Below are 24,820 nucleotides of genomic sequence, written 5' to 3' on the forward strand. Positions count from 1 at the left end.
GTATACAATCAACAAAAACGTTTATTGTTTAACGTGAAAGAGCAACAACTAATTAATTTAAGATGAAAACATAAAAAGCAAGTTTTCCTAATTTTGTACGGTCCCATGTGAGACAATGGTGCAATAAATACTGCCTGAGAAAATTAACTCTTTATACAGCTCCTGTGCCGCCCTCCTCTGGCAGATTTCATTACACTGTACATACACTCCTGTCAAGAATTATAAAATAAAAACTTGCTTCTGGTCAATATGAGTAGTGCAGAAGGTTGATAAGTGGTTTTCTATTGTGACTTTACAGAAGAAACATTTGAATATTGCAAGAGTAAGCAGAATGCATGATTTCAAGTAGCCTGACAAACTGTCTTGTTACACATTTGGACCGTTTTTTTTTTTTATAAACTAATCCGATTACCAGTTTGGTTTATCAAAAAATAAAATAATAATAGGGCCATTTAATAATCCCATGCAGAGCATGTTTTCTGCAAACCAACACCAAACAAGCTTTTTGTCACTAAACAAAATAATCCAGGAGAAAAAATAAATAGCATTGAACACCTCATGCTGATGTCTGTTTGAATATTTGGAGGGGAGCTGACAGAATATCTCAGACACTACACTACTCGTTTGCATGTCTCAATCTCACAATAATATGGCCGCTACTGTATCAATCACTCCCCATGGTAAGAGCTGACCCCTGCTGCAGAACAGTCACCATTTAATATAAAAGGTACATGCTGTCTTATTGCGGTCGTAAAGCAATAATTTTACAGTTGTTACACAGTGTAGTAGTCAGGCTGTGCATGTCATGTGCTGTACACTATTTGGAATGGTTGGTAACCCGTTGCTCTTCTGGGTTTTCAGACGGGCGTCTTTTCCTGGCTCCAAAGTATGTAGTGGTGTCCTCCTCATCTGGCGTCTCGTTGCTCTTCTCCTCCCTCTTCCTCTTGCCCACCAACCCAGAGTACTCTTCACCAGCCCGACCCTCTGGTAGCCCCAAAACACGTAGACATACTATAGCAGAAGCCTGCTCTGCATATTTCTTTGACTTCTCCCTGCATGGTTATAAAAGAGAATGTGTTTTTATGTGTGAATAGTGCACTTTAGCATTTGTATGAGTAAATAACACTGTTTTAAGCATTGTGTTTTATAACAGTGTTATCAAGCTTTAACTTCCCAGGGTTTAACTTGGTCATAAATAGAAATAAAATGAATTAAGCCTTTTGTGAACTAACACTGGCATCTGCTAAATGACTAACATTTAAAATGTCTATAACACTTTCACTATTAACTCACCACAGAGTGGATCTGTACTTTTTCCCTGTCATCGTTACCATGGATTGGAAGGCCCGGTCTTGAGAGCGCTGTACCTGAAAACATCATACACAATGCACATAGGCACACTACACATAAATGCACTCAGGTTTTGACATGTATGTTGAAAGACCATGGCTAATCTAAAGTGGTCATCTTACTGTCTCATATCGTGGTTGCTCTAAGTTCTCCTTGCGGCTCCACTCCAGCAGGAACATCTTAGGGCTGAATTCTCCAGGGTACTCCCTCCTGACACACCAACATCACACGTCCATCATACTATGTACAGTCATAATAATATGTGCCATATGTAATATTCACAGTAATATATTACAGGACTTCCCACTACCTGCCTACACAACTCAACTAGTGACTTACTAGACATAAACCAATGGTCTTAAAGGTGCACTATGCAGAAATTGCTCCGCCGTTTCCTGGTTGCTGAAATTCTAAGAGTTCGCCTAATTTCAGATTGTGACAAAACCACCAGTCATTGTACCATCTAAACCGCTGTGACATATATTTTCCATAACCAAAAATATAGTTACCTGTTGTACAAAACTAACAGTACAAGATGCAAAAACTAAACTTAAGAACAGGGAGCATAGAAATAATGCACATAGAACAGATCTACAGCTTCTTAGTATTGCTTTCAATTAGAGTAACAATCTGTAAATGAAATTTCTATGCACATTTGTTCAGGTCATCCCTTAAACATTATCCACCAGACAGAGTAGAGCTGCTGTAACCCGATGAGAGAGATGTGTAAGAGGAGTTCCAAATGGCCTTAGAACAAACCGTTCAAATTTGACATGCATTGTGGTGACATCGCCATCTAGAACAGGCTGGTTGGGGTGATTGTGGTTGGTTTGGATGGCTTCCCTTCTGGCTTGTAGTTCTGCCTGGGTCTTCTTATAGTACTCCTGCAGCCCATATCCCTCACTGGAAAACACAGGTGTAGAGTTAAATACCCAAACATCAAACTTAAGTACCAATACTACAATTTTTGAGTACTTATTACCAAAAAGGTTCACCAATAGAATAATATATGAAATATAACTACATTTACTAGGAAATTAAATAGAATACTGGAATTCTGACGTTCTCTGACATCATGATTCAAAAGACATGTACCAGATCTCTTTGTTGGTTTGGGCAGATTTGAGTTGCTTCCCCAGTGGAGACTCCACCTTATCCCTCAGCATTTGACAGAGGCAGTACTTGGTGTTGAAGGCATGGTTGTCGTAGCGGATGGCCTACAAATAAAAAAGCACAAATGTTTCTTAATTGGCCTCTAACATGACACAATGTATTTTATGCTTGGTAAAGTTGGCATATAGCAAGTCATCTTTGATTAACTTCCCTGTAGTTTGTGATTGCCAGCATTATCAGATCAAAAAACAAGCCTTGGATTACCTAGGTAACTTTCCTATGTCAATCTACAATATGAAAGTGATAGTTGAGTTTGGCATTTTAACACAGTGGGTCTCCTGCAGAGTGAGGTAAAGTGGACGGAGGGCGGTAGACTCACGTATTTGAGGTATTCCTCCATGACCTCCTCCACAGACAGCAGTCCCTGACTGCGGAACACTGAGGGGTTCCACATAGCCGCCCTGGCAACCATCACAGAGGACGCCCCGGTGGCCTTCCGGAACTCCTCGATGTCAGCGTGGGCTTTGACCCGGTCCAGAGAACCTCCGCTACACAAAATACAGTAAGTGTCGAAGGCAAGAACAGTCAGTCACATAAGAATTTATTTATCTCCGTGTTCACAACACCTTTGAGAGAGACAGAGCGACTCACTTAGCGATGACAGGAATGGACACCGCCTCAGCTATAGCCTGGATGAAGTCACAGTGAACAGGGTGTCTTGGTCTTTCATCTTTTAACCTGAGGAAGTAGAGGCAGTCACAAATCAATTTGGATATGTAAAACGCCAAAAAATAAAATGAGCCACAAAAAGGTTTGGGTCTCTATAAATCACTAGCTTTACACAAAATCAAGCATCTAAAATCAGATGAATGTAAAATACAATATATATACAAAAGTATGTGGACACCCCTTCAAATGAGTGGATTTGGCTATTTCAGCCACACCCGTTGCTGACAGGTGTATGAAATCGAGCACACAGCCATGCAATCTCCACAGATAATTATTGGCAGTAAAATGGCCTTACTATAGAGCTCAGTGACTTTCAACGTGGCACCGTCATAGAATGCCACCTTTCTAGCAAGTCAGTTCGTCAAATTTCTGCCCTGCTAGAGCTGCCCTGATCAACTATAAGTTCTGTTATTGTGAAGTGAATACTTCTAGGAGCAACAACGGCTCAGCCTCAAAGTGGTAGGCTACACAAGCTCACAGAACTGGACCGCTGATTGCTGAAGCATGTAACAATCATCTGTCATCGGTTGTAACACTCACTAACGAGTTCCAATCTGCCTCCGGAAGCAACGTTGGCACGATAATTGTTCGCCGGGAGCATCATGGCCAAGCAGCCGCACACAAGCCTAAGATCACCATGAGCAATGACAAGCGTCGGCTCTGGAGCCGTGGCAAAGCGTTCTCTGGAGTGATGAATCACGCTTCACCATCTGGCAGTCTGACGGACAAATCTAGGTTTGGCGGATGCTAGGAGAACGCTACCTGCCCCAATGCATAGTGCCAACTGTAAAGTTTTGTGGAGGAGGAATAATGGTCTGGGGCCCCTTTGTTTCAGTTTCCTGTTTCAGCATTACAATGCCCCCATGCACAAAGAAAGGTCCATACAGAAATGGTTTGTTGAGATCAGTGTGGAAGAACTTGACTGGCCTGCACAGAGCCCTGACCTCAACCCCATCGAACACCTTTGGGATGAACGCCGACTGCGAGCCTGGCCTAATCACCCAACATCAGTGCCCGACCTCACTAATGCTTGTGGCTGAATGGAAGCAAGTCCCCGCTGCAACGTTCCAACATCTAGTGGAAAAGCCTTCCCAGAAGAGTAGAGGCTGTTATAGAAGCAAAGGGGGACCAAATCCATATTAATGCCCATGATTTTGAAATGAGATGTTCGACGAGCAGGTGTCCACAAACTTTTGATCATGTAGTGTAACAAAGGGTATGATAAGAACAGGACTTTACCTGCCGTGAACGGCAATAGCTGCCACACCCGTGTTCTCAATTCTCTTTACCAGACTAAGAGTATCTTCCAGCTGAACACACACATAAACACAGGGGTCAGTCAGTCTGCCGCACAAGTACAATTTTAATGGAGAATGTAATCGTTAACAAGTGAGGTCAAAAGACTAATGAATTTGGCTCAAAACACATGACACCCATCTAATTGCTGTAGAAAAGGCATTGTCCTTTTAAAACTTACTGTGGGCAATATTCTGATTTTACATGTCACTGGTTTGGACACTCCTTTCACAAGTGTTCTAAGAATCTAGAAAAAGAGAGATGACAAAAATATATTATTTCTCAACAGTGCTCTATTCAATTAGCTTTCTGATGGGGGAGAAGATTGACAACTCACCGCTTCGATTTTGTCGGGGTCTGAGAGCAGAGCAGCTCCCATCCCACCCTACAGGAGATACAGAGAAGTGAGGGGTCAGCAGACAGTCACCTTAGTGTGAACATTATATTAGGTCTGAATTGACTGACCATTCATTGACTATTTGTTGGCTGCTGACTGTGTCACTCATAGCCCACCTTAGTAGAGTATTCCTTAGGACAGCCCATGTTCACATCAATGGCAGCCACATCATTCTCCCTACACATTACAAAGAGGAATATATAAGAACAGGTGCCAAGGGGCAATAAGGCTTTTCTTTTCACTTGTGAGGTAGACCATAGAACAGACTGTAGTGCCTCTCAACCTAGACCTCAGTTGCTGACAAAATATGCTTACATGTTCTTCCTATATACCAGTAGAAATGGAACAGAAAGAATAGATGGACAACAGAAATACAATGTTCAAGACTCACACTAGTCGCGCCACAATCAGTGCTCTGTCTGGGTCCGCAGTTCCCTGCAGAAACAGTAAGAGGCATAGTCATGTTGGTCCCATCTTTGACATGTTGAATAAATAAGGACATGAGTCCTGTCTATGTCAAATATTGACTTCAATAGCCCCCATCCAATGAAACATTGCAGACAGTGAAGGCTCTCGTGTATAGCCTACCATCTGGAAGACAACACGGTCTTTCTCCTTTTCACAGGTCCTGAACATCACTCTCTCATCAGGAGCCACGAAATCCACCGTCTCCAAGACCTCTGCAAATCACAGCGCGTGCACACACACACACACACTAGCATCTCACAGTGACAGTTGTTACAACAACAGTAATCAAAGGACTGTAGTAGGGTAGGTGAGACAAACTTACCATTGACAACTCTCTGACACTGTGCCATTTTGATGTCAATCAACTCCTACAAAACATACAAAAAATGGATTGAACACAGTAATCAAAGACAACAGTTTCAAAAGATAGATTGACAGTCAATTGCCCCAAAGCCATAAAATGAAGCACAACTTCTCCACTGACAGACTTACCTCAGAGTACACAATATCAGCACCATAATCCAGGGACAGCAGTCTCGTTGGTAAGGTGCCAACACGCACCATAGGTGCCAGTGCATTTACATTGCGGAAACACAGTCTACCCACTGTATTGGCCGTCATATTTTCTTTATTCGCCTGGTTCGAATGGAAACAGAAAACAGGCAAAGCTATTACAACAAACTATCCATGTCCTGAGTCTCTTCTTGGTGAAGAGGTTAGGTTATGTGAAGTAATCAACAACGAATGGTGGGTGTAATTCTATACAAAGACAGTTTTAGCTTCGTTGACAAACATGTTTGGTGTCGCTGTTCGCTTGCGTACAACCAGAGAAACGTGGCAGATATAACGTATTGCTGGTAATATAATTGGAGGACACACATCTGGCAATTACGATATCATGTTTTTACTCCATAATCAAAATAACTCACCGTCATTTACAGAAAGTACATTATAGTGGTCTTCATTTGATCCCCCGGAACGCGTGTTGACTCTACTTCCTGTTTGAAATCTTGCATCATCAAACCTCGCCGATTTGGAATAGAAATTACGGCATAGAACAGACAAATTCACTACGAGTAACGTTGTTCTAAAGTGGTCCTTTGTGTGTAGTGTGCTGCATACCGAACTGTACCGGCGGTGTAAACCTGATGAACGTAAAACACACTATAAGCTACAATATTTTAAAGCCACATATAAATACTTTAAAAAAAACATTTTCTCTCTGGCTGGCAGTTACTGGTACATTATTGGCAAATTTAAACAGTTGAATACTTTATAGTGAGTGCAACATTATGATAAATGATGATGGCAATGAAACAAAGCAGACAAAGCATGAAGTCATTCATTTCCGATATGTATTTGATTTATTGTGGTATTATTGTCATTTTCTCATTTACAAAAAAGTGCACTAAAATACATTCCAGTTAACATTCCAAGTACTGAACCCATTGTAAACACCTGATGCTTTACAAATAATTTACAGTGTAAAAGCTCTTCATATCAAGACTGCTCTAGAAATCTGAACTAAAATGGATATAAAGTAGTAATAAATCTTGCATAAGCACTGTGTTTTACCTGACTGGCTTAATGATCATGGCAGCTGTTGGAGAAACAACTCAGACTAACGTAGTACTATCAAACTACATAATGATATCCTAAACCTACATCATTATCTGGTTATTGGCATTAAATATGTTCCTTGAGTAATGTGTGGCATCAAGTACAGTATCCATATATCTACTACAATACAGTATATATCTATAAATATAGGCTACTTAAAATGTATGTTAATTTCAAAAGAAATGCAACATATCATCTTTTTTGTTTTACAGTAACAGTCAAGGGCCTGGTCATATGAAGAGCACAATATCAGTTAAAGAGCTCTGTTTAGGGAAAATAAATGGAATGGCAGTACAGTGCACCACAGGAAAAGCAAAGGCCTTTTGTATGTTTTTGTCAGGTTACCAGCACAGCATTTAGTTTTAAGTGTGGTAGAGAATAGAAAATAAAATAAGTTAACTTGATATTAGAATCTTAGTTTAGAAACAAGCATTAGAAAAGTCCAGCAAGCTTTTGTGAGCAGTTTTACTTCCACATAACACTGGTATAAATTGGTGTTTGGGTCATTATGTCAGCTGTGAACATTACAGTTGTCGTGTATTTACAGTATATGAAATATAATCAGTAGTGTTAAAGGCAATGGCAAAAGTTAAACAAACTAATTACTGTAAAAACATAGTGACACTCAACTATCAACTACAACCATCTATCATTCAGCAGTATACAATCAGAACACATCTATGTTGTTGGCTGTTGCTGGCTAAAGAGATTAATTTCCAAAGGATTCCAGTCAAAGGCTCTAAGGTCTTTGTTCAGATAGTTTTGAACATGTTCACAAATCTGAGGAAGTCATGACATGTGGCAAATTAACAACTGTCAAGAAGCAGAACATGGAAGACCACAGTGCTTTTCAAATTCTCATAAGGAACACACAAAGCAAAGCAAATTCCAAATTCAAATAATAGGTAAGGTACATTTTTGTTAACAAGGTACACAATTTCCCCTAAAAGGCACAATGATGCACAGTAAATCTTAGGTCAATTAAAACCCAAAGGCTCAAATACTTCCTTAGGGCATATGAAGTCTGTTTCAAAATGTGATACTGTTGCCATTAGCTTGTTGTCCTTGACGACTTAGTACAAAAAGAGAATACATTTTTTTTGCAAGTGGCCCATGTATCAAAACGCAGGCAATTCCACCTAGCTGTAAAGAAATGGATATGAGTCTGAGGTTACCAGAGACCAGACAAGGGGCTCCACTATAAGGAACGGACCGTGTCTGTACTCATACAGTGACAGAATATACAAAAAGAAAAATACTTCAGAAGGCAAAAAGAGTTTAAGACTTCCTAGATAGAGTGTCAGAAGATTTGTCTGGCCATTCTTCGATTGGACTGATCTCGATGGGGTCGAACTGAGGGAAGACCACGAAACACAGCCTCTGTGCCACGTAGGTCGCGGACTCTGTGAGAAAACAGGTCCCATGTTTAGCATCACAAAAAAGTGTCTGACCAGACCACTAAGGTAGTATTCCTTTTAAATGCCATATATCTGGGTCTCCTTAAATAAAGAATGGGTTGATACTTGTTATATATAGGGTTTAGGGAGTTTGAATACCATTAAAAATATGTGGTTGAATTCAGAAATTCAGATATTTTTGGGGGCAAAGAAAGAGGCCAGGATTAGTAAAACAAGCATGTATTTGCAGGACTCAAGAGGACACTCACCGATGAAGTCATAGATACACTTTGGTTTGGCTTTCCAGTGCACCCCCAGGAAGTAGACTGGTACACCAGTGAGCATGATGACCAGCCCAACACCACAGACTACAGGCTCAGAGTACAGGCTGAAGCCCAGTAACAGGGCCCAGAACATCAGGTAGGTGATAGGAACAAGTAGGTTTACCTGATGAGAAGGGATTTATTTTAATTTAATTTTATTTCACCTTTATTTAACCAGGTAGGCTAGTTGAGAACAAGTTGTCATTTGCAACTGCGACCTGACCAAGATAAAGCAAAGCAGTGTTACACAGACAACAACACAGAGTTACACATGGAGTAAACAATAAACAAGCCAATAACACAATAAACAAGTCAATGACACAGTAGAAAAAAGAAAGTCTATATACAGTGTGTGCAAAAGGCATGAGGAGGTAGGCAATAAGTAGGCCATAGGAGCGAATAATTACAATTTAGCAGATTAACACTGGAGTGATAAATGAGCAGATGATGATGTGCAAGTAGAGATACTGGTGTGCAAAAGAGCAGAAAAATAAATAAAATAAAAACAGTATGGGGATGAGGTAGGTAGATTGGATGGGCTATTTACAGAGGGACTATGTACAGCTGCAGCAATTGGTTAGCTGCTCAGATAGTTGATGTTTAAAGTTGGTGAGGGAAATAAAAGTCTCCAACTTCAGCGATTTTTGCAATTCGTTCCAGTCACTGGCAGCAGAGAACTGGAAGGAAAGGCGGCCAAATTAGGTGTTGGCTTTGGGGATGATCAGTGAGATATACCTGCTGGAATGTGTGCTACGGGTGGGTGTTGTTATCGTGACTAGTGAACTGAGATAAGGCGGAGCTTTACCTAGCATAGACTTATAGATGACCTGGAGCCAGTGGGTTTGGCGACGAAATATGTAGCAAGGGCCAGCCGACTAGAGCATACAGGTTGCAGTGGTGGGTGGTATAAGGTGCTTTAGTAACAAAACGGATGGCACTGTGATAAACTCCATCCAGTTTGCTGAGTAGAGTATTGGAAGCAATTTTGTAGATGACATCGCCGAGGATCGGTAGGATAGTCAGTTTTACTAGGGTAAGTTTGGCGGCGTGAGTGAAGGAGGCTTTGTTGCAAAATAGAAAGCAGATTCTAGATTTGATTTTGGATTGGAGATGTTTAATATGAGTCTGGAAGGAGAGTTTACAGTCTAGTCAGACACCTAGGTATTTATAGTTGTCCACATATTCTAGGTCGGAACCGTCCAGGGTGGTGATGCTAGTCGGGCGGGCGAATGCGGGCAGCGAACGGTTGAAAAGCATACATTTTTTTTACTAGTGTTTAAGAGCAGTTGGAGGCCACGGAAGTAGTGGTGTATGGCATTGAAGCTCGTTTGGAGGTTAGTTAGGACAGTGTCCAAGGAAGGGCCAGAAGTATACAGAATGGTGTCGTCTGCATAGATGTGGATCAGAGAATCGCCCACAGCAAGAGCGACATCATTGATATATACAGAGAAAAGAGTCGGCCTGAGAATTGAACCCTGTGGTACACCCATAGAGACTGCCAGAGGTCCGGACAACGTGCCCTCCGATTTGACACACTGAACTCTGTCTGCAAAGTAGTTGGTGAACCAGGCGAGGCAGTTATTAGAAAAACCAAGGCTATTGAGGCTAATAGAAAAACCAAGGCTAATACGGTGATTGACAGAGTCGAAAGCCTTGGCCAGGTCGATGAGAACAGATTGTGTTTTTATAATGAAGAGAGAGTCAACATGACGTCTCACCTTCCAATGAGTGAAGAGGACAGAGGAAAATAGCTGCTTGTACTCTGTTTTTAACAGGTGATGAGGACAGGTGTTGCTGTAGTTTGTTATTTTTTGTCAATTACGGTGCCAATCATTTATCTGAGGGGCCATGATTGAACCATGCCTGTATTAATAATACCTTAATTGGTCTGTAAAGTTTGGGCTTCTTCCATCGGTAATAGAGCAGGCCTGCGATGGTGACTCCATAGGAGAGGTAGTTGATGAAGGACACATAGTTGATCAGGTTGTGTGTCTCTCCTATACACAGGATTACAATGGTGGCAGTACACTGCAAGACAGAGAGAGAGGGAGAGAAGGGAGAGAGAGAGAGAGAGAGAGAGAGAGAGAGAGAGAGAGAGAGAGAGAGAGAGAGAGAGAGAGAGAGAGAGAGACTGTTATTGAAGACATAAGGTCGAGGGATATAGGACCTGCATGTTGGCCACTGAGTGTCGTTTGAGAAACAAAACATACAGTAGAGACGTAGTAGTGTTAGGTAGTCTTACGCAGCAAAGGAGAGCGGGGATAGGGGTGCAGTTCTTAAAGTGGATCATAGCCAGCAGGCTGGGTAGATGTCCCTCTCTGGCCCCAGAGAAACACAATCTAGAAAGACAAATAAAACCTAGAGGGCTTATAAACATTTAATTTACTTAAAAAACACACACACGCCTCCGTTTCTATGGCTGTGTCTCAATCCAAAGGCTGCATCCTTGTGGATTGAGACAAAGCCAGTAGTCTAGAGGACACCATCCACCATCCCTCTGTCTCTCTCCCTTCTCTCCCTCTCTCTCTGTCTTTACCCCTCACCTAGAAGATGTGAAGAGGTAGCCGTTGATGCCTCCAAACGTAGACAAGGCTACAGAGATGGGCATAATGACAGAGAACATCCCCAGCAGCTTCTCTCCAAATGTCTGCAGCAGAACAAGAAGGTTTACATTTAAGACACAATTCAAGCCAGGGATAACTCTTGATGTACAGCAAATTAAAGGTAATCTCTATGTAAACATGCATTGTGTTGAACATTCATTAAAGGTCAATAAATCAAATAAGGGCACCATTAAAGTACAGTACGCAATGCAGTTTTTGTCATTTTGCAAAGCAAAGCGAACAGCGTTACTCACAACAGCCACAGCATTGGATGACAGCAGCTCCTCGGGTGACATGGCGGAGAAGTAGGCGATGTTGGTGAGCGTGTACACAAAGGTCACCAATGGGATAGAGATGTAAATGGCACGAGGTAGGTTCCTGATGAGGTAATCCACACGGTACACAAACTACCGATGAGGTCATCCACACGGTACACAAACTACCGATGAGGTCATCCACATGGTACACAAACTACCGATGAGGTCATCCACATGGTACACAAACTACCGATGAGGTCATCCACACGGTACACAAACTACCGATGAGGTCATCCACATGGTACACAAACTACCGATGAGGTCATCCACACGGTACACAAACTACAGATGAGGTCATCCACACGGTACACAAACCATTGATGAGGTAATCTACACTGTATACAAACCATGCAATCAACACACAGTCTCATATATCATACACTGTTAGAGAAATAAGAAGGCAGCTGATATGCAAAATATAACTCTATAGAATGTTTTCCTTAGCAATATGTTCATTGATATAACATCACAACATACAACTATGCATCACTCCACAATGCTTGCTTTCATGCATTCACAGCCGGACTGCATATTCAGTACACAGCATTGGATTGATAAACAGAATAGAATAGAATGCAAAGGAAAATAATGTTAGGTGAACCAGAAGCTCACCGTCGCGGTTCAACCACTTCCTCTGTGACATAGTTCAGGAAGTTCCATCCACTGAAGGCGAATGAGGCCTGAAGGAAAGCCAGAGCAATCTGCCCAACCGAGGGAGTCGTGCTGAACTCAAAGGCCACCTGAGGCGTCAGTCCCTCGTAGTTACCTGGAGAAGTACAAATTCACCATCAATGTCTGGGGGGCTGTTTTAGGGAAATAGCTTGATAGTCTCTTTGACCATTTAAAGGTGCTATTGACCTTCGGCACCTGGGTCATGTTCAGTAGACACAAAACCGAAGAAAGCAAACGGAAAAGGGGAGGTACTATCTGAACTTGCTAAATAAGAAACCTACTACTCATTTTCAGTTGCAAAACGTCTTGCATGTCCCAAGATTGCTATAATGAAAACCAATCTAGAGAGAGGGTGAGTGTGTGTGTGTGTCTCACCCTTGCAGATCTGCACCAGGCCGACCACTATGATGAGACCCAGGGCCGCCAGCTTCCCCACCGTGAACACATCCTGGATCCTGGTGGCCAGACGTACACTGGAACAGTTCACCCAGGTCAGGAACACTGCAGACACACACACACACACACACACACACACACACACACACACACACACACACACACACACACACACACACACACACACACACACACACACACACACACACACACACACACACACACACACACACACACACACACACACAAATACTTTAATGTAATTGTCCAGTGAAATTCGGACTTTTGAAACTTCTGTTAACTCATACCCAAATAACGTTGTTGACTCGTCCTATACTCGTATTTGTGGCCAAAGCATAAATTGGAGAGAAAAAAACAGTAAAACACCTCAAGCTTGTATCTCAAACAGAATGTTTAAAAATGCTTGCTATTTCTCATAGAGGCTTGCCAATCAGCCTCTATGACTTGCATTAATATGTTTTATGATCAGTATACGCCCACACCATTCTGTTGTTGGGGTACGCCCACACCATTCTGTTGTTGGGGTACGCCCACACCATTCTGTTGTTGGGGTACGCCCACACCATTCTGTTGTTGGGGTATGCCCACACCATTCTGTTGTTGGGGTACGCCCACACCATTCTGTTGTTGGGGTATGCCCACACCATTCTGTTGTTGAGGTACGCCCACACCATTCTGTTGTTGGGTTAAGCCCACACCATTCTGTTGTTGGGGTACGCCCACACCATTCTGTTGTTGGGGTACGCCCACACCATTCTGTTGTTGGGGTACGCCCACACCATTCTGTTGTTGGGGTAAGCCCACACCATTCTGTTGTTGGGGTACGCCCACACCATTCTGTTGTTGGGGTACGCCCACACCATTCTGTTGTTGGGGTACGCCCACACCATTCTGTTGTTGGGGTACGCCCACACCATTCTGTTGTTGAGGTACGCCTACACCATTCTGTTGTTGGGGTGTGCCCACACCATTCTGTTGTTGGGGTATGCCCACACCATTCTGTTGTTGAGGTACGCCTACACCATTCTGTTGTTGGGGTGTGCCCACACCATTCTGTTGTTGGGGTATGCCCACACCATTCTGTTGTTGGGGTATGCCCACACCATTCTAACACAGAAAAGCTGCTTTTTAGCATACTTAAATTATTAAAAAATTGTAAAGAAAACTATTTCACTCATATTATAATTAATTATAGGTCATATTTCATAGAAATCTGGAAACACTGGACAGTTACTTTAAGGCAAGCATTTATTGAGAAACCAAAATACTATTTAAACCCAGGTATAGAATATGGTAGCCTAAGAATGTTACCAACAATGATCAGTCAAAAGTCATGTTTGTCCTCACATAGGGGAGCTCTCGCCTAATCGGAATGTGGCATTAGGGATGCCAGGCAAGCCGTGAGGTGCACAGTAATGTGACATGTTCTCTCCCAGTCAGTCAGGGCTAACGCCTGGGCACATGGTGTTGGTCGGGCGGCAGCGGCCTAGCAGTTGCCATGGCAGACTGGAATGTGGGAAATGGTAAAGCAAAGGGGTAGACACGATTTTTTCACCTCGTCCATCACTGTCATTGGCTTGCCTCTCTTTCTCATGGTGGCCTGGCTCTCACAAACAAAGGCTAGGTGTCAAGGCCCCCAAAACAAACCGCTTCCGATGCAACAGAACAAAACCCAGAGAGGACAGGCAGGCAGGTCCCTGAAGAGGCTGAGAGAAAGCTCACGTTTTCTCCAGATCCTTGGCATCCAGTCCCCCAAAAAACAAGTGAGAATAATGGCCCCTAAAAGCAAGGAACACAATAAAAAAAACATGGGCCACAATGCTGTTGGCTTGTTGGCTTTTCCGCAGCTCAATCATGGTACAATAGGGATTTTGTGTTTTTTTTCTCTCTACTTCATGGGGTTCAGTGGAGGTACAGTGGAGGTCCCCTCAGGCTTGTTGCCAAGTAATTAGTAATACTAGCATGTACAAATTGTAGACAGAGTGAGGGGTGCAACCCTGTGAAAAGCAATACACAAATCACAGGCGACAAAATTGGCTCTAACTTTCGCGAATGGGACAGACACTGTACATGACATTGAATTTAAGTCCAAGTTCCTTCAGGTTCACAAAAATGGTTGCAGTGACGTCATTCGAATGTCTTTTGTGGCGTCACAGTCAACTTCGTTGTAAAAGGATGTTTTTAGATGTATTTTTAGCGACCAATAAAAGGATGTCTATAACCACCTAAAAACCAAATGTCTCCTTGATAAAGAACTTCAAACTAATTTACAACCAGAGAATTAGGCCACTAGGACTTCCCATGGCATATTTTGCCCATTGTGATGATTTTATACATACTTTAGAAACTGTACTCTTCATCAGTCTTTGTTTCCCTAACTTTCCGGCTCACTCTTCCCCCTCCTGTCTCCCCCTTCCATTTTCTATTTGATACACCATGCATGTTAATATCCCTGTCTCCCCCTTCCATTTTCAATTTGATACACCATGCATGTTAATATCCCTGTCTCCCCCTTCCATTTTCTATTTGATACACCATGCATGTTAATATTCCTGTCTCCCCCTTGCATTTTCTATTTGATACACCATGCATGTTAATATTCCTGTCTCCCCCTTCCATTTTCTATTTGATACACCATGCATGTTAATATCCCTGTCTCCCCCTTCCATTTTCTATTTGATACACCATGCATGTTAATATCCCTGTCTCCCCCTTCCATTTTCTATTTGATACACCATGCATGTTAATATCCCTGTCTCCCCCTTCCATTTTCTATTTGATACACCATGCATATTAATATCCCTGTCCCCCCCTTCCATTTTCTATTTGATACACCATGCATGTTAATATCCCTGTCTCCCCCTTCCATTTTCTATTTGATACACCGTGCATGTTAATATTCCTGTCTCCCCCTTCCATTTTCTATTTGATACACCATGCATGTTAATATTTGTCTCCCTCTTCCATTTTCTATTTGACACACCATGCATGTTAATATTCCTGCCTCCTCTCTGAGAGTTTTAAAAGCCTTAGAGGCAATTGTTACATAAGATATATTTTACTCTGTTGCACCAGATAAACTTCCCATAAAATATAACACAAGCATGCACGCACGCACACACACAGTCAGACACACGGTGCAGTACTCACATAGACAGACTGTTGACAGCAAGCGTGTGGCCATGTAGGGAGGGACACAGTCTGGGAAGACAGGCTGTAGAACATAGTTAGAAAAGGTCAGGGCGATGACAGCCAGGGTGGTAGGGTACATGATGAGCACTGCACTCCACAGCAGAAGGAACCTAGGATGGGAAAGAAACAGAATTGAACAGAATTGTATTTGGGGTAAAAAGTAATGCATAGGCTACATCAACAACATGTGAATTTCATCACAGAGAAAAGCACATGAAAGTATCAATTAAAAATGTATTCCCAAAGTAGTCTGCATTGATCCAACCTAATGTTACATATTTCATAATCAGCTTGCAAACTCTACACATTGGGTGTGAAATAAACTGTAGGTGTGGGAGACAGAGGTACCTACCCAACAAGGCCTCCAAATATTTCTGTGACGTAAGAGTAGTCCCCCCCTGACTTGGGGATGGTGACCCCCAGCTCAGCATAGCAGAGGGAGCCCAGGGCAGCTATACATCCCCCTAGTATCCACACAATCAGGGCTAGACCCACTGAACCCGAGTGCTCTAGAACCCCTTTAGGAGAGATGAAGATTCCAGAACCTATGATGTTCCCTGTGGAGAGGGAGAAGGTATTACTAGAATGCATACACACAAAAACAAGCAATGTAAATATTGTTTAAAAATATACACTACCGTTCAAAAGTTTGGGGTTGCTTAGAATGTCCTTGTTTTTTAAAGAAAATCACATTTTTTTGTCCCTTCAAATAACATCAAATTGATCAGAAATACAGTGCAGACATAGTTAATGTTGTAAATGACTATTGTAGCTGAAAACGGCAGATTTTTATGGAATATCAACATATGCGTATAGAGGCCTATTATCAGCAACCATCACCAATGGCATGTTGTGTTAGATAATCCAAGTCTAGCATTTTAAAAGGCTAATTGAATATTAGAAAACCCTTTTGCAATTATGTTAATAATTGCAATAAAAAGAAGAGATTAAGATGGGCAAAAGAACACCGGGTCATCTGAGGCAGCACTCCATCACTCTCCTTCTTGGTCAAATAGCCCTTACACAGCCTGGAGGTGTGTTTTTGGTCATTGTCCTGTTGTAAAACAAATGATAGTCCCACTAAGTGCAAACCAGAAGGGATGGCGTATCGCTGCAGAATGCTGTGGTAGTCATGCTGGTGAAGTGTGCCTTGAATTCTAAATTAATCCCAGACAGTGTCACCAGCAAAGCACCCCCACACCATCACACCTCATCCTCCATGCTTCACAGTGGGAACCACACATGCGGAGATCATATGTTCACCTACTTGGCGTCTCACAAAGACACGGCGGTTGGAACCAAAAATCGCAAATTTGGACTCACCAGACCAAAGGACAGATTTCCACCAGTCTAATGTCCATTGCTTGTGTTTCTTGGACCAAGCAAGTCTCTTCTTATTATTGGTGTCCTTTAGTAGTGGTTTCTTTGCAGCATTTTTACCATGAAGGCCTGATTCACGCAGTCTCCACTGAACAGTTGATGTTGAGATGTGTCTGATACTTGTGAACCCTTTTAAGCTTTTATTTGGGCTGTAGTCTGAGGTGCAGTTAACTCTGGGTCTTCCTTTCCTGTGGCGAGCCAGTTTCATCATAGCACTTGATGGTTTTTGCGACTGCACTTGAAGAACTTGAAGAAACTTTCATGTTCCGTATTGACTGACCTTCATGTCTTAAAGTAATGATGGACTGTTGTTTCTCTTTGCATTAAGAAGGACATAAATTCCACAAATTAACTTCTAACAAGGCACACCTGTTAATTGAAAGGCATTCCAGGTCACTACCCCATGAAGCTGGTTGAGAGAATGCCAAGAGTGTTCAAAGCTGTCATCAAAGCAAAGGGTGACTACTTTGAAGAATCTCAAATATAAAATATATTTTGATTTGTTTCACACTTTTTTGGTTACTACATGACTCAATGTGTTATTTCATAGTTTTGATGTCTTCAGAAATATTCTACAATGTAGAAAATAGTACAAATAAATACAAACCCTTGAATGAGTAGGTGTGTCCAAACCTTTAACTGGTACTGTATATATTTATATGACTATAATAAAATCTGATAAAACTGTATCATGTGTTTGGAAACAAAGAAAAACACTAAACAATACATTGAGATCTAAACAACAGATATATTGCAGTGTAAAAAGTGGGGATATTATATAATCTGGTCTATACACTTCCCCTTGAGCTAGCTAAAGGGTACTCACTGATTTATCCTCACATCAACCCTGAAATGATATGGCTCTCTATCTCTTCAGATATACTTGAGAAAAATATCCTCCCCGATGATCATTACAAGTTAACACATCGTCCACAGCGGACCTCAGAAATGGAACAATTATTCTGTTGATGTGAGTGAACAGAGCTTTAGACAGGAGATCAAGCAGTCAAAGTAGGAAGTGCTACCATCTGACTCAAGAGGCTTGCTTCAACATCAACCACACTCATTGAAGTAATAAAATGAGCTGGGTTCCAATATGGCTGTACCATGTCCAAGGGAAATGGCCCCGTTGAAAAGTAGTGCCATTATGGAATTGGGTGCCATTTTAGGCGCAGACCAAGTGTATCCCAACCAACACATTCAGGGTAGAGCACTCAGAGTAGCACAGCAGAAGGCAGCCAAGTGGCACAGACCTCCATTACATAACTGGACATAAATTATTTACTCTTAACTGTCGAGCTCAGGCATGAGCCATCCGCAAGAATTGAATTCAACTCATCTCCTGCATTATTTCTAGACTCTGCACAGCCGGCTTTCATTTAGGTTTCTGCCCCTGTCAGAAATGTTAATACTGGGATGTATAACTTTTAAACAACAGCAACAGGGTGGATGCCAGCATAGACTTCCTGGTCTGGATTGCTCAATTTGTCCAATCACAGTTGGTGGTCTGTACTGTGTTTCTCTTCCACACACGCATTGGTGCATCAATTTGTGTACTATTTTCTATGATTGTGTTTTGCTTTTCGTGTTTTGATGTGCATAATATGGTGTATAGTGATGTGTGTAGTGTATATTGATGTGTATACAGGGCTCATCTGTGAAAGAGACCGTGGTCTCAGCATGACTCCCTGTCAAAATAAAGGTTAAATAAAAAATATCTGCATTCTGTGGTGGAACAGACCTTCCAGGAGTCAAAGGGATGTTCACTTTTTTCTCCAGGACCGATCTTGATGAAAAAAAGTTTCATTAATGTGACTTATCAAAAGCCACTAGAGTAGGTTGGGGCCTGCTGTGAGGAAATGTAATTGAAAAACATAACTGTCAGTAGAAATGGCATAGAGCATAGGCCTATTCTTTACACTTTAGACTTTCAGTTTAATAACCATTTTACAGTAACTCTAAAACAAATGTAAACAGTCAAGTCAGAACATATGTAATAATGGCAACAGAGCATGCTGAAATCTTCAGCATATGTATCATTAGTCTGAAAACCAAAACCACCTAAAATTGACTTTATTAGTCATGATACATATGCATCTTCCAGACTGTATAGTGGGATTTACTTTACTGTAAATCAGTAGCGATATTTTGGGATTACCCCAAATCAGTCATGTAACCTGATTACTTTGGCCTGATGAGGATCCATCTAACACATGTGGTGTGTCATTGTAGTGGCCTCTGACTTGTGGACTCCCTCAGGTGGAACAAATTTGAATTTGCTTATTTTTTACAATGCTGAATTGAATGTCATTGCGAAAACAGAAAGGTGTCGTTATGTATTTTTTGCAAACACCTTGAACATTTCTGAATTTAAAAGTAATCCATCTAGTTTTTCAAAAGTATCTGTAATCTGATTACAACATTTATTCTTGGTAATGTAACTGGTTAGTTCGTTTTTTTGTAATCAGATTACATGTCAGTTATTTTACTCTCCAACCCTGTGTAGGTGACACTTGGGTTTATATCTTAATTTGCACCCTTCAACAAGCAGATTAGATTTATTAAAGCAGTCCCTGCCATTTCTTCTGCTTCAGCAGAATATTTGCTTCTGCTTGACAACCAATGTGCTACTTGACTGACTTAATATATTTTGGCCACGTAAGCATTGAGGTCGATATTTAATGCACATATTTATTTGTCATGTTACCACACGATCAGATCAAATAGTACCATATTCTTAGCATCACAGGTGAGAAGATGGGCCTATTTCTAAACATTAAACTTGTGACTAAATATAGGATATTAACTTGAATAATAGGCCTACATAATCCATCGTTGGAAAACTAATGTTTCATTCAGTAAGGGCAAATGTTGTCAATAGCAAATTTACAACGTTCTTTTATAAAGTGCGCATTCAAATAAAACAATGAACAAACACCCCCTAAGTCTCTAAAATGCAATACATTTTTACCAACCTTACCTATGATTATTGTACAGGCGCTTAAAAGTCCTATTTCTTTTTTCAGAGTCACTCTATCGGGGATTTCGTCACGCTTGTTGTTCCCATCTTTCAAGATCTTCAGCGCAGCCAACGGCTCTTGCCGTGAGCAGATACTTCTTTTCCGCTTTCCTCCATCCATGTCTGCAACCATATCAAAGGCTTTCTCGAATCCCTCTCTTGAACTCACACACGGTATTGATGCACACTGAATAGGGTGCGCTTGCGCAATAATCTGCCGCTGTCCAGGGTAGAATGCTAACTACCCCACTCTCGTGCCATGGCCCATCAAGTACTTGAGCGTCGCTGCGCAGGACTTTTCGTACAATCACTCAACCTCACTCGAAGATCCCCTCGAACTTCGAAGTCCATAGTTTCACCATAAATATTTGGTTATACCAAATGTTCTGTTTCAATACCGGACATGATAGGCTGGCATGCTTTTTAGCTGAGGCTTGCAAACATCATAGTTTGGTGAACTCTCCAATTTGAGTAAACCCCCCATCTTGAACACAACTGTGTGTGCATAATCTCGACTGCTCAGTGTTCATGCCCTCCTTTCAGAGTACACACATTCTCTTCATCAATGTCCTCAACTATCAGAGTATTACATCTTGTGAATTGCAAACAGTCATAGAAAATACATGTTAAATAAAACTATACAACTGTGACCACAATGAACATAAGCACTCCATTATGGAGTAATAGAGTATACTAAATTATTGACCAACTGATCAATATTTTATAGGGCATGAAAGAGCAAATGCAATAATGAATTTAACAAGCATACACACCACCTACTATGCCTTATCTACTACTACAGTACTCCAAATAAAAGTAGCCTAATCATCCTGAAAAAAAAATACTATTTTCAATTCTTAGGGGAAAAAATAGCATAAATAGATTACAAAACATATGGATGACAGGGACGCCCCCCCCCAAAAAATAAATCATTGAAATCATGTACCAGCTTTATAATTTACTTAGCAAATACTCTCCTCTGTGTACATTTCATGCCAGATACACTCCCATTCACACAACTCTGCCCCTCTGTTGTCTTGTTTCTAAAATTAGCCTGTCATGTTACATTGATGCAACTCTGAACAGCCTCCTGATGAGAGAGCCCACATTTGAACTGTCCGGGAGAGGAAACCCAAAGAGGAGGGCTCACGCCTCTGCTCCACCAGCGCACGCATCCCAAAGGCGGCCTTCTTCATGCTTCCCTTCCCCTCTAAAGGACCCTAGTGGAATTTAGGAAGTCAAGTTGTGCAGTCGTACCAGGTCTTTTCTCTGCCTCTCTCGCTAACACCACAGACTGCACAATAAAGGGCCTGGATTCAGCTGATCCTGTTAGAAGGCCAATAAAACAGCCAGCTGCTTTGTGTGCAGGCAGGGAGGGAGGAAAGACGAACACTGCCAGCAGTGTGCTGCGTCGCTTAAAGGAGGAAGCCGAGCAGAAAACCAATACGTCACAGGAGCCACTCTGGGTAACTGGATGGTGGACAGAGGGAAGGAGTGATAAAAACAAAGACTTCTTCAACCAAATGCTTTTTAACTGCCAGTAGGTTTTACTGCCTTTTAACTGCCAGCAGGGTATTATCTCATTGTGAAACGCAAACGTTCACAGCATCACACTGGGTCAAAAGTTTAGATGAAGCACAAAATTGAAATTGATATTTTATTTAACCTTTAAATAGGCAAGTCAGTTAAGAACAAATTCTTATTTACAGTGACAGCCTACCCCTGCCAAACCCTAACGACGCTGGGCCAATTGTGTGCCGCCCTATGGGACTCCCAATCACAGCCGGTTGTGATACAGCCTGGAATCAAACCAGGGTCTGTAGTGACACCTCTAGCACCAAGATGCAGTGCCTTAGACCGCTGCACCACTCAGGAGCACATATCAATAAACAAGCAAACAAAGTCTGTCCTGTCCAAATGCATTAACACTCATAAGATCCCAAAATGAATAAAGTTAATTTTTTGGGAAGAAATGTAGTTCCAGTTCTTAAGAATGGGGGAGCTGAGGTAGGAGTCAATTCATTCAGTCAATTCATGCTTTGGCCAGCATGCCAGTGTTAGTTCCTGTTGGATTTGGAAGGGATGGAATGGCATCACAGAGAGAAGTCACTGGCCAGGGAAAGCTCCACACAGCCAACCCAGGTCACATGGTCAGAATGGTATAAAAAGGCAGTCCTGACTGTGGTTGGGAAAGAAGGCCTTTGACAGCTGTGCCAAGAAAGTGTGCCTTCATTGAGGCGGAATGCTTTAGTGCAAATGGATTGGATTGAACTAAGCCAGGGGATCTGCCCTTTCATTGAAGTTATAAGGTTTCCCTGTAGGCTCTAACGTCGGTTGGAAAAGGTATCCATATTGTATTACCATTTGCACCTGCAATCAGTTCAAGTAAAACAGTCCTTGGTTAAGGTTGATTTATTCCAATGGAAGTTTATGAATTGTTCTGGATGAGGAAAGAGCATCTTCTACTCCATCTTGTGGTCAGTTACACACACACTTTCAATGTAGCTCTGTGATGTCTTCTGCAACACATGATATTGAGGATCCTTGGGACCCCTTCATTGAAGTTTCAATTTACAATGGTTAGGTAAGGGTTAGGGTTAAGTGTAGGGATATCCCAAGGATCCCTAATAGCACTGACCCATATTTTAGGCCCATGGGTCACAAGAACTGCAATACATTTTTTCATTACACAGAGAGGCACCAAAGCATTCTGTTTGTATAAACTTGTATCATAGAGATGTGACGAAAAAACAAACTATAAATTCCACTAGATTTCCAACTAAGGAAGTCTCTCTAGCTTTACAGCATTGTGTCAGGTTCACTGTTGCCCTCCTTACACACTTGAACATAAAACAAGTATTGATTTGTCAATGAGCCGTGGCGTTTGGTCAGAGTCAGACCAATGGGTCGTGGAAGAAGTTGCGTATGTGCTGAGCCGTGGCCTGGCCCACAATGTGTTCCAGTTCGTGCGTTCCTGCGTTGCACAGCTGGTGGATACTGGAGTAGCGCTGGAGCAGGGCCATGGCTTTGACCTTCCCTACCCCAGGGATCTGCTGAACCAGGGACATGATCAACGGGTCTAGCAGGCAAGACACACTCCTCCTGCGGAACGGGTTGTCTTTACTTTCTCCGTGCACCTGCAGAGGAGAGGACAACTCATTAGTCAACTGACATCATACATGGTTAGACTATTATCATTTTTAAACTGCATCGTTGGGAAGGGCTCATAACCAAGCATTTCACTGTGAAGTCTACACCTGTTGTATTTGGCACATGTGACAAATAATTGATTTATTGAGTTCTAAATGGCTGTATGCCAGTTTGAGGTTCATGCGCATTTATGTAACCAGGAAAACACTTGTAAAGTGACAATTCTAAACAAAACTCTTCACTTGTTTTCTCTCATGTGAAAGTATGACTTACTATTTGTATGAGTAGCTGGGAGGCTTCAAGCTGGCTGGCAACAGGTAGCAGTGTCAGACCAAGCTCAAACACCACAAACTTCTGCATGGCAGAAAAGTACTGTTCGCTGAGCTGGGTCTTCTCCACCAGCACTATGCCCTGGAAGCTGCTGTTGGCCTGCAACAGAGAGGGGAGAAGATTAGAACATCACCAAGGAAAAATGGAAGATGTAGTATGTACATTAAAATATTATATCAGTCATTCTATACATTAGAATGTAGCAGCATAATCAAGTGTGTAGTAGTGTAATAGTGTAGTGCCGAACACCAAAAGTAGACTTACATTTCTAAACCTAACAAGTTTTCTTTTGTAGTGGTTTCCAGCCACAATGTCAGTTTCAGAGACATACAAGATGCAGCTCTTGTTAGATAGATGAAAGTCCACCACGCCAAGTTCTTCTTCAAATATTGTTTTCACACTTCCAGTTCCTGAAACCAGGAATTCAACGCCACCATGTTCAGAATGTAACAAACGAGAAGAGACTTGATTTACAATCACTCAGTATTTACTATCTAATCGTCATGTCTTATATTAAAACAGACATGAAGCGACATTGTGCGCTAGCACTGACAATGGGGTGTCCGCTGATATCGATTGTTTGTTTAAACTTGTCTGTAAAATGTATTTCAGTTGTAATGTAACTTCAATGAAATGTGTAACTAATAAAGTAAATACAGACTGACTGAAGTTGGGCTGGCTAAGTTGTTTGTTTACAATGTTATCTAACGTTAGCTAGCCAACCCTTAGCCACAGGTTAGTTAATATAATAACTTTAGTTGCCTTAGCTACTGTAGCTACTCTCTGGCAAGAGACTTAACTACTGTTACCTTTCAAACTTTGCACGAGGACTGAGCTTCTCCACTTCTCGTTGGCAATAACATGCCCATACGGGGGAACGGCGTTCATAAGAACGGGAGGTTTTATCGCCATTTTGACAACGATATAAGTTCTTCATTCAAAGCAAAATTAGCTTTCCTCCAAATGTTCAATATCTAACTCTTCTTCGATTAGGTTTAACGGCGGTTGGCATCCAATAAATGTTGCATTACCGCCACCTACTAGACT

General features: G+C 41.8%; 3 protein-coding genes and 1 long non-coding RNA gene across 4 annotated transcripts; 1 reads left to right on the plus strand and 3 right to left on the minus strand.

Moving 5' to 3' along the window:
- Positions 1–3: 3 nt before the first annotated feature.
- dus2 (dihydrouridine synthase 2) lies at positions 4–6,433 on the minus strand. The gene is made up of 16 exons (XM_035790007.1): positions 6,283–6,433; positions 5,846–5,989; positions 5,676–5,721; positions 5,474–5,565; positions 5,277–5,320; positions 5,002–5,062; positions 4,826–4,873; positions 4,670–4,735; positions 4,432–4,502; positions 3,115–3,201; positions 2,843–3,011; positions 2,446–2,567; positions 2,110–2,253; positions 1,473–1,560; positions 1,294–1,367; positions 4–1,052 (listed from the first exon to the last, which is right to left on the minus strand). Exons 1-16 carry the CDS (start codon positions 6,286–6,288, stop codon positions 818–820), a joined length of 1,497 nt encoding a protein of 498 aa, XP_035645900.1. The 5' UTR covers positions 6,289–6,433; the 3' UTR covers positions 4–817.
- LOC118395923 (uncharacterized) lies at positions 2,888–11,389 on the plus strand. The gene is made up of 3 exons (XR_004828091.2): positions 2,888–3,025; positions 8,621–8,790; positions 11,241–11,389. It is a non-coding gene; the product is annotated as an uncharacterized LOC118395923 (long non-coding RNA).
- Positions 6,679–21,786, minus strand: slc7a10b (solute carrier family 7 member 10b). Its single transcript, XM_052466228.1, has 11 exons — positions 20,255–21,786; positions 16,247–16,451; positions 15,853–16,004; positions 12,661–12,786; positions 12,226–12,379; positions 11,551–11,674; positions 11,237–11,340; positions 10,936–11,032; positions 10,572–10,721; positions 8,640–8,817; positions 6,679–8,376 (listed from the first exon to the last, which is right to left on the minus strand). The coding sequence occupies exons 1-11, from the start codon at positions 20,424–20,426 to the stop codon at positions 8,252–8,254; spliced, it is 1,587 nt and encodes a 528-aa protein (XP_052322188.1). The 5' UTR covers positions 20,427–21,786; the 3' UTR covers positions 6,679–8,251.
- Positions 21,787–22,689: 903 nt separating this feature from the next.
- Positions 22,690–24,784, minus strand: LOC118395921 (Fanconi anemia core complex-associated protein 24-like). Its single transcript, XM_035790009.2, has 4 exons — positions 24,583–24,784; positions 24,038–24,183; positions 23,717–23,872; positions 22,690–23,430 (listed from the first exon to the last, which is right to left on the minus strand). Exons 1-4 carry the CDS (start codon positions 24,683–24,685, stop codon positions 23,188–23,190), a joined length of 648 nt encoding a protein of 215 aa, XP_035645902.1. The 5' UTR covers positions 24,686–24,784; the 3' UTR covers positions 22,690–23,187.
- Positions 24,785–24,820: the final 36 nt, after the last annotated feature.

The sequence above is a fragment of the Oncorhynchus keta genome, chromosome 17, assembly GCF_023373465.1.
Source record: "Oncorhynchus keta strain PuntledgeMale-10-30-2019 chromosome 17, Oket_V2, whole genome shotgun sequence".
Lineage (NCBI taxonomy): Eukaryota > Metazoa > Chordata > Actinopteri > Salmoniformes > Salmonidae > Oncorhynchus > Oncorhynchus keta.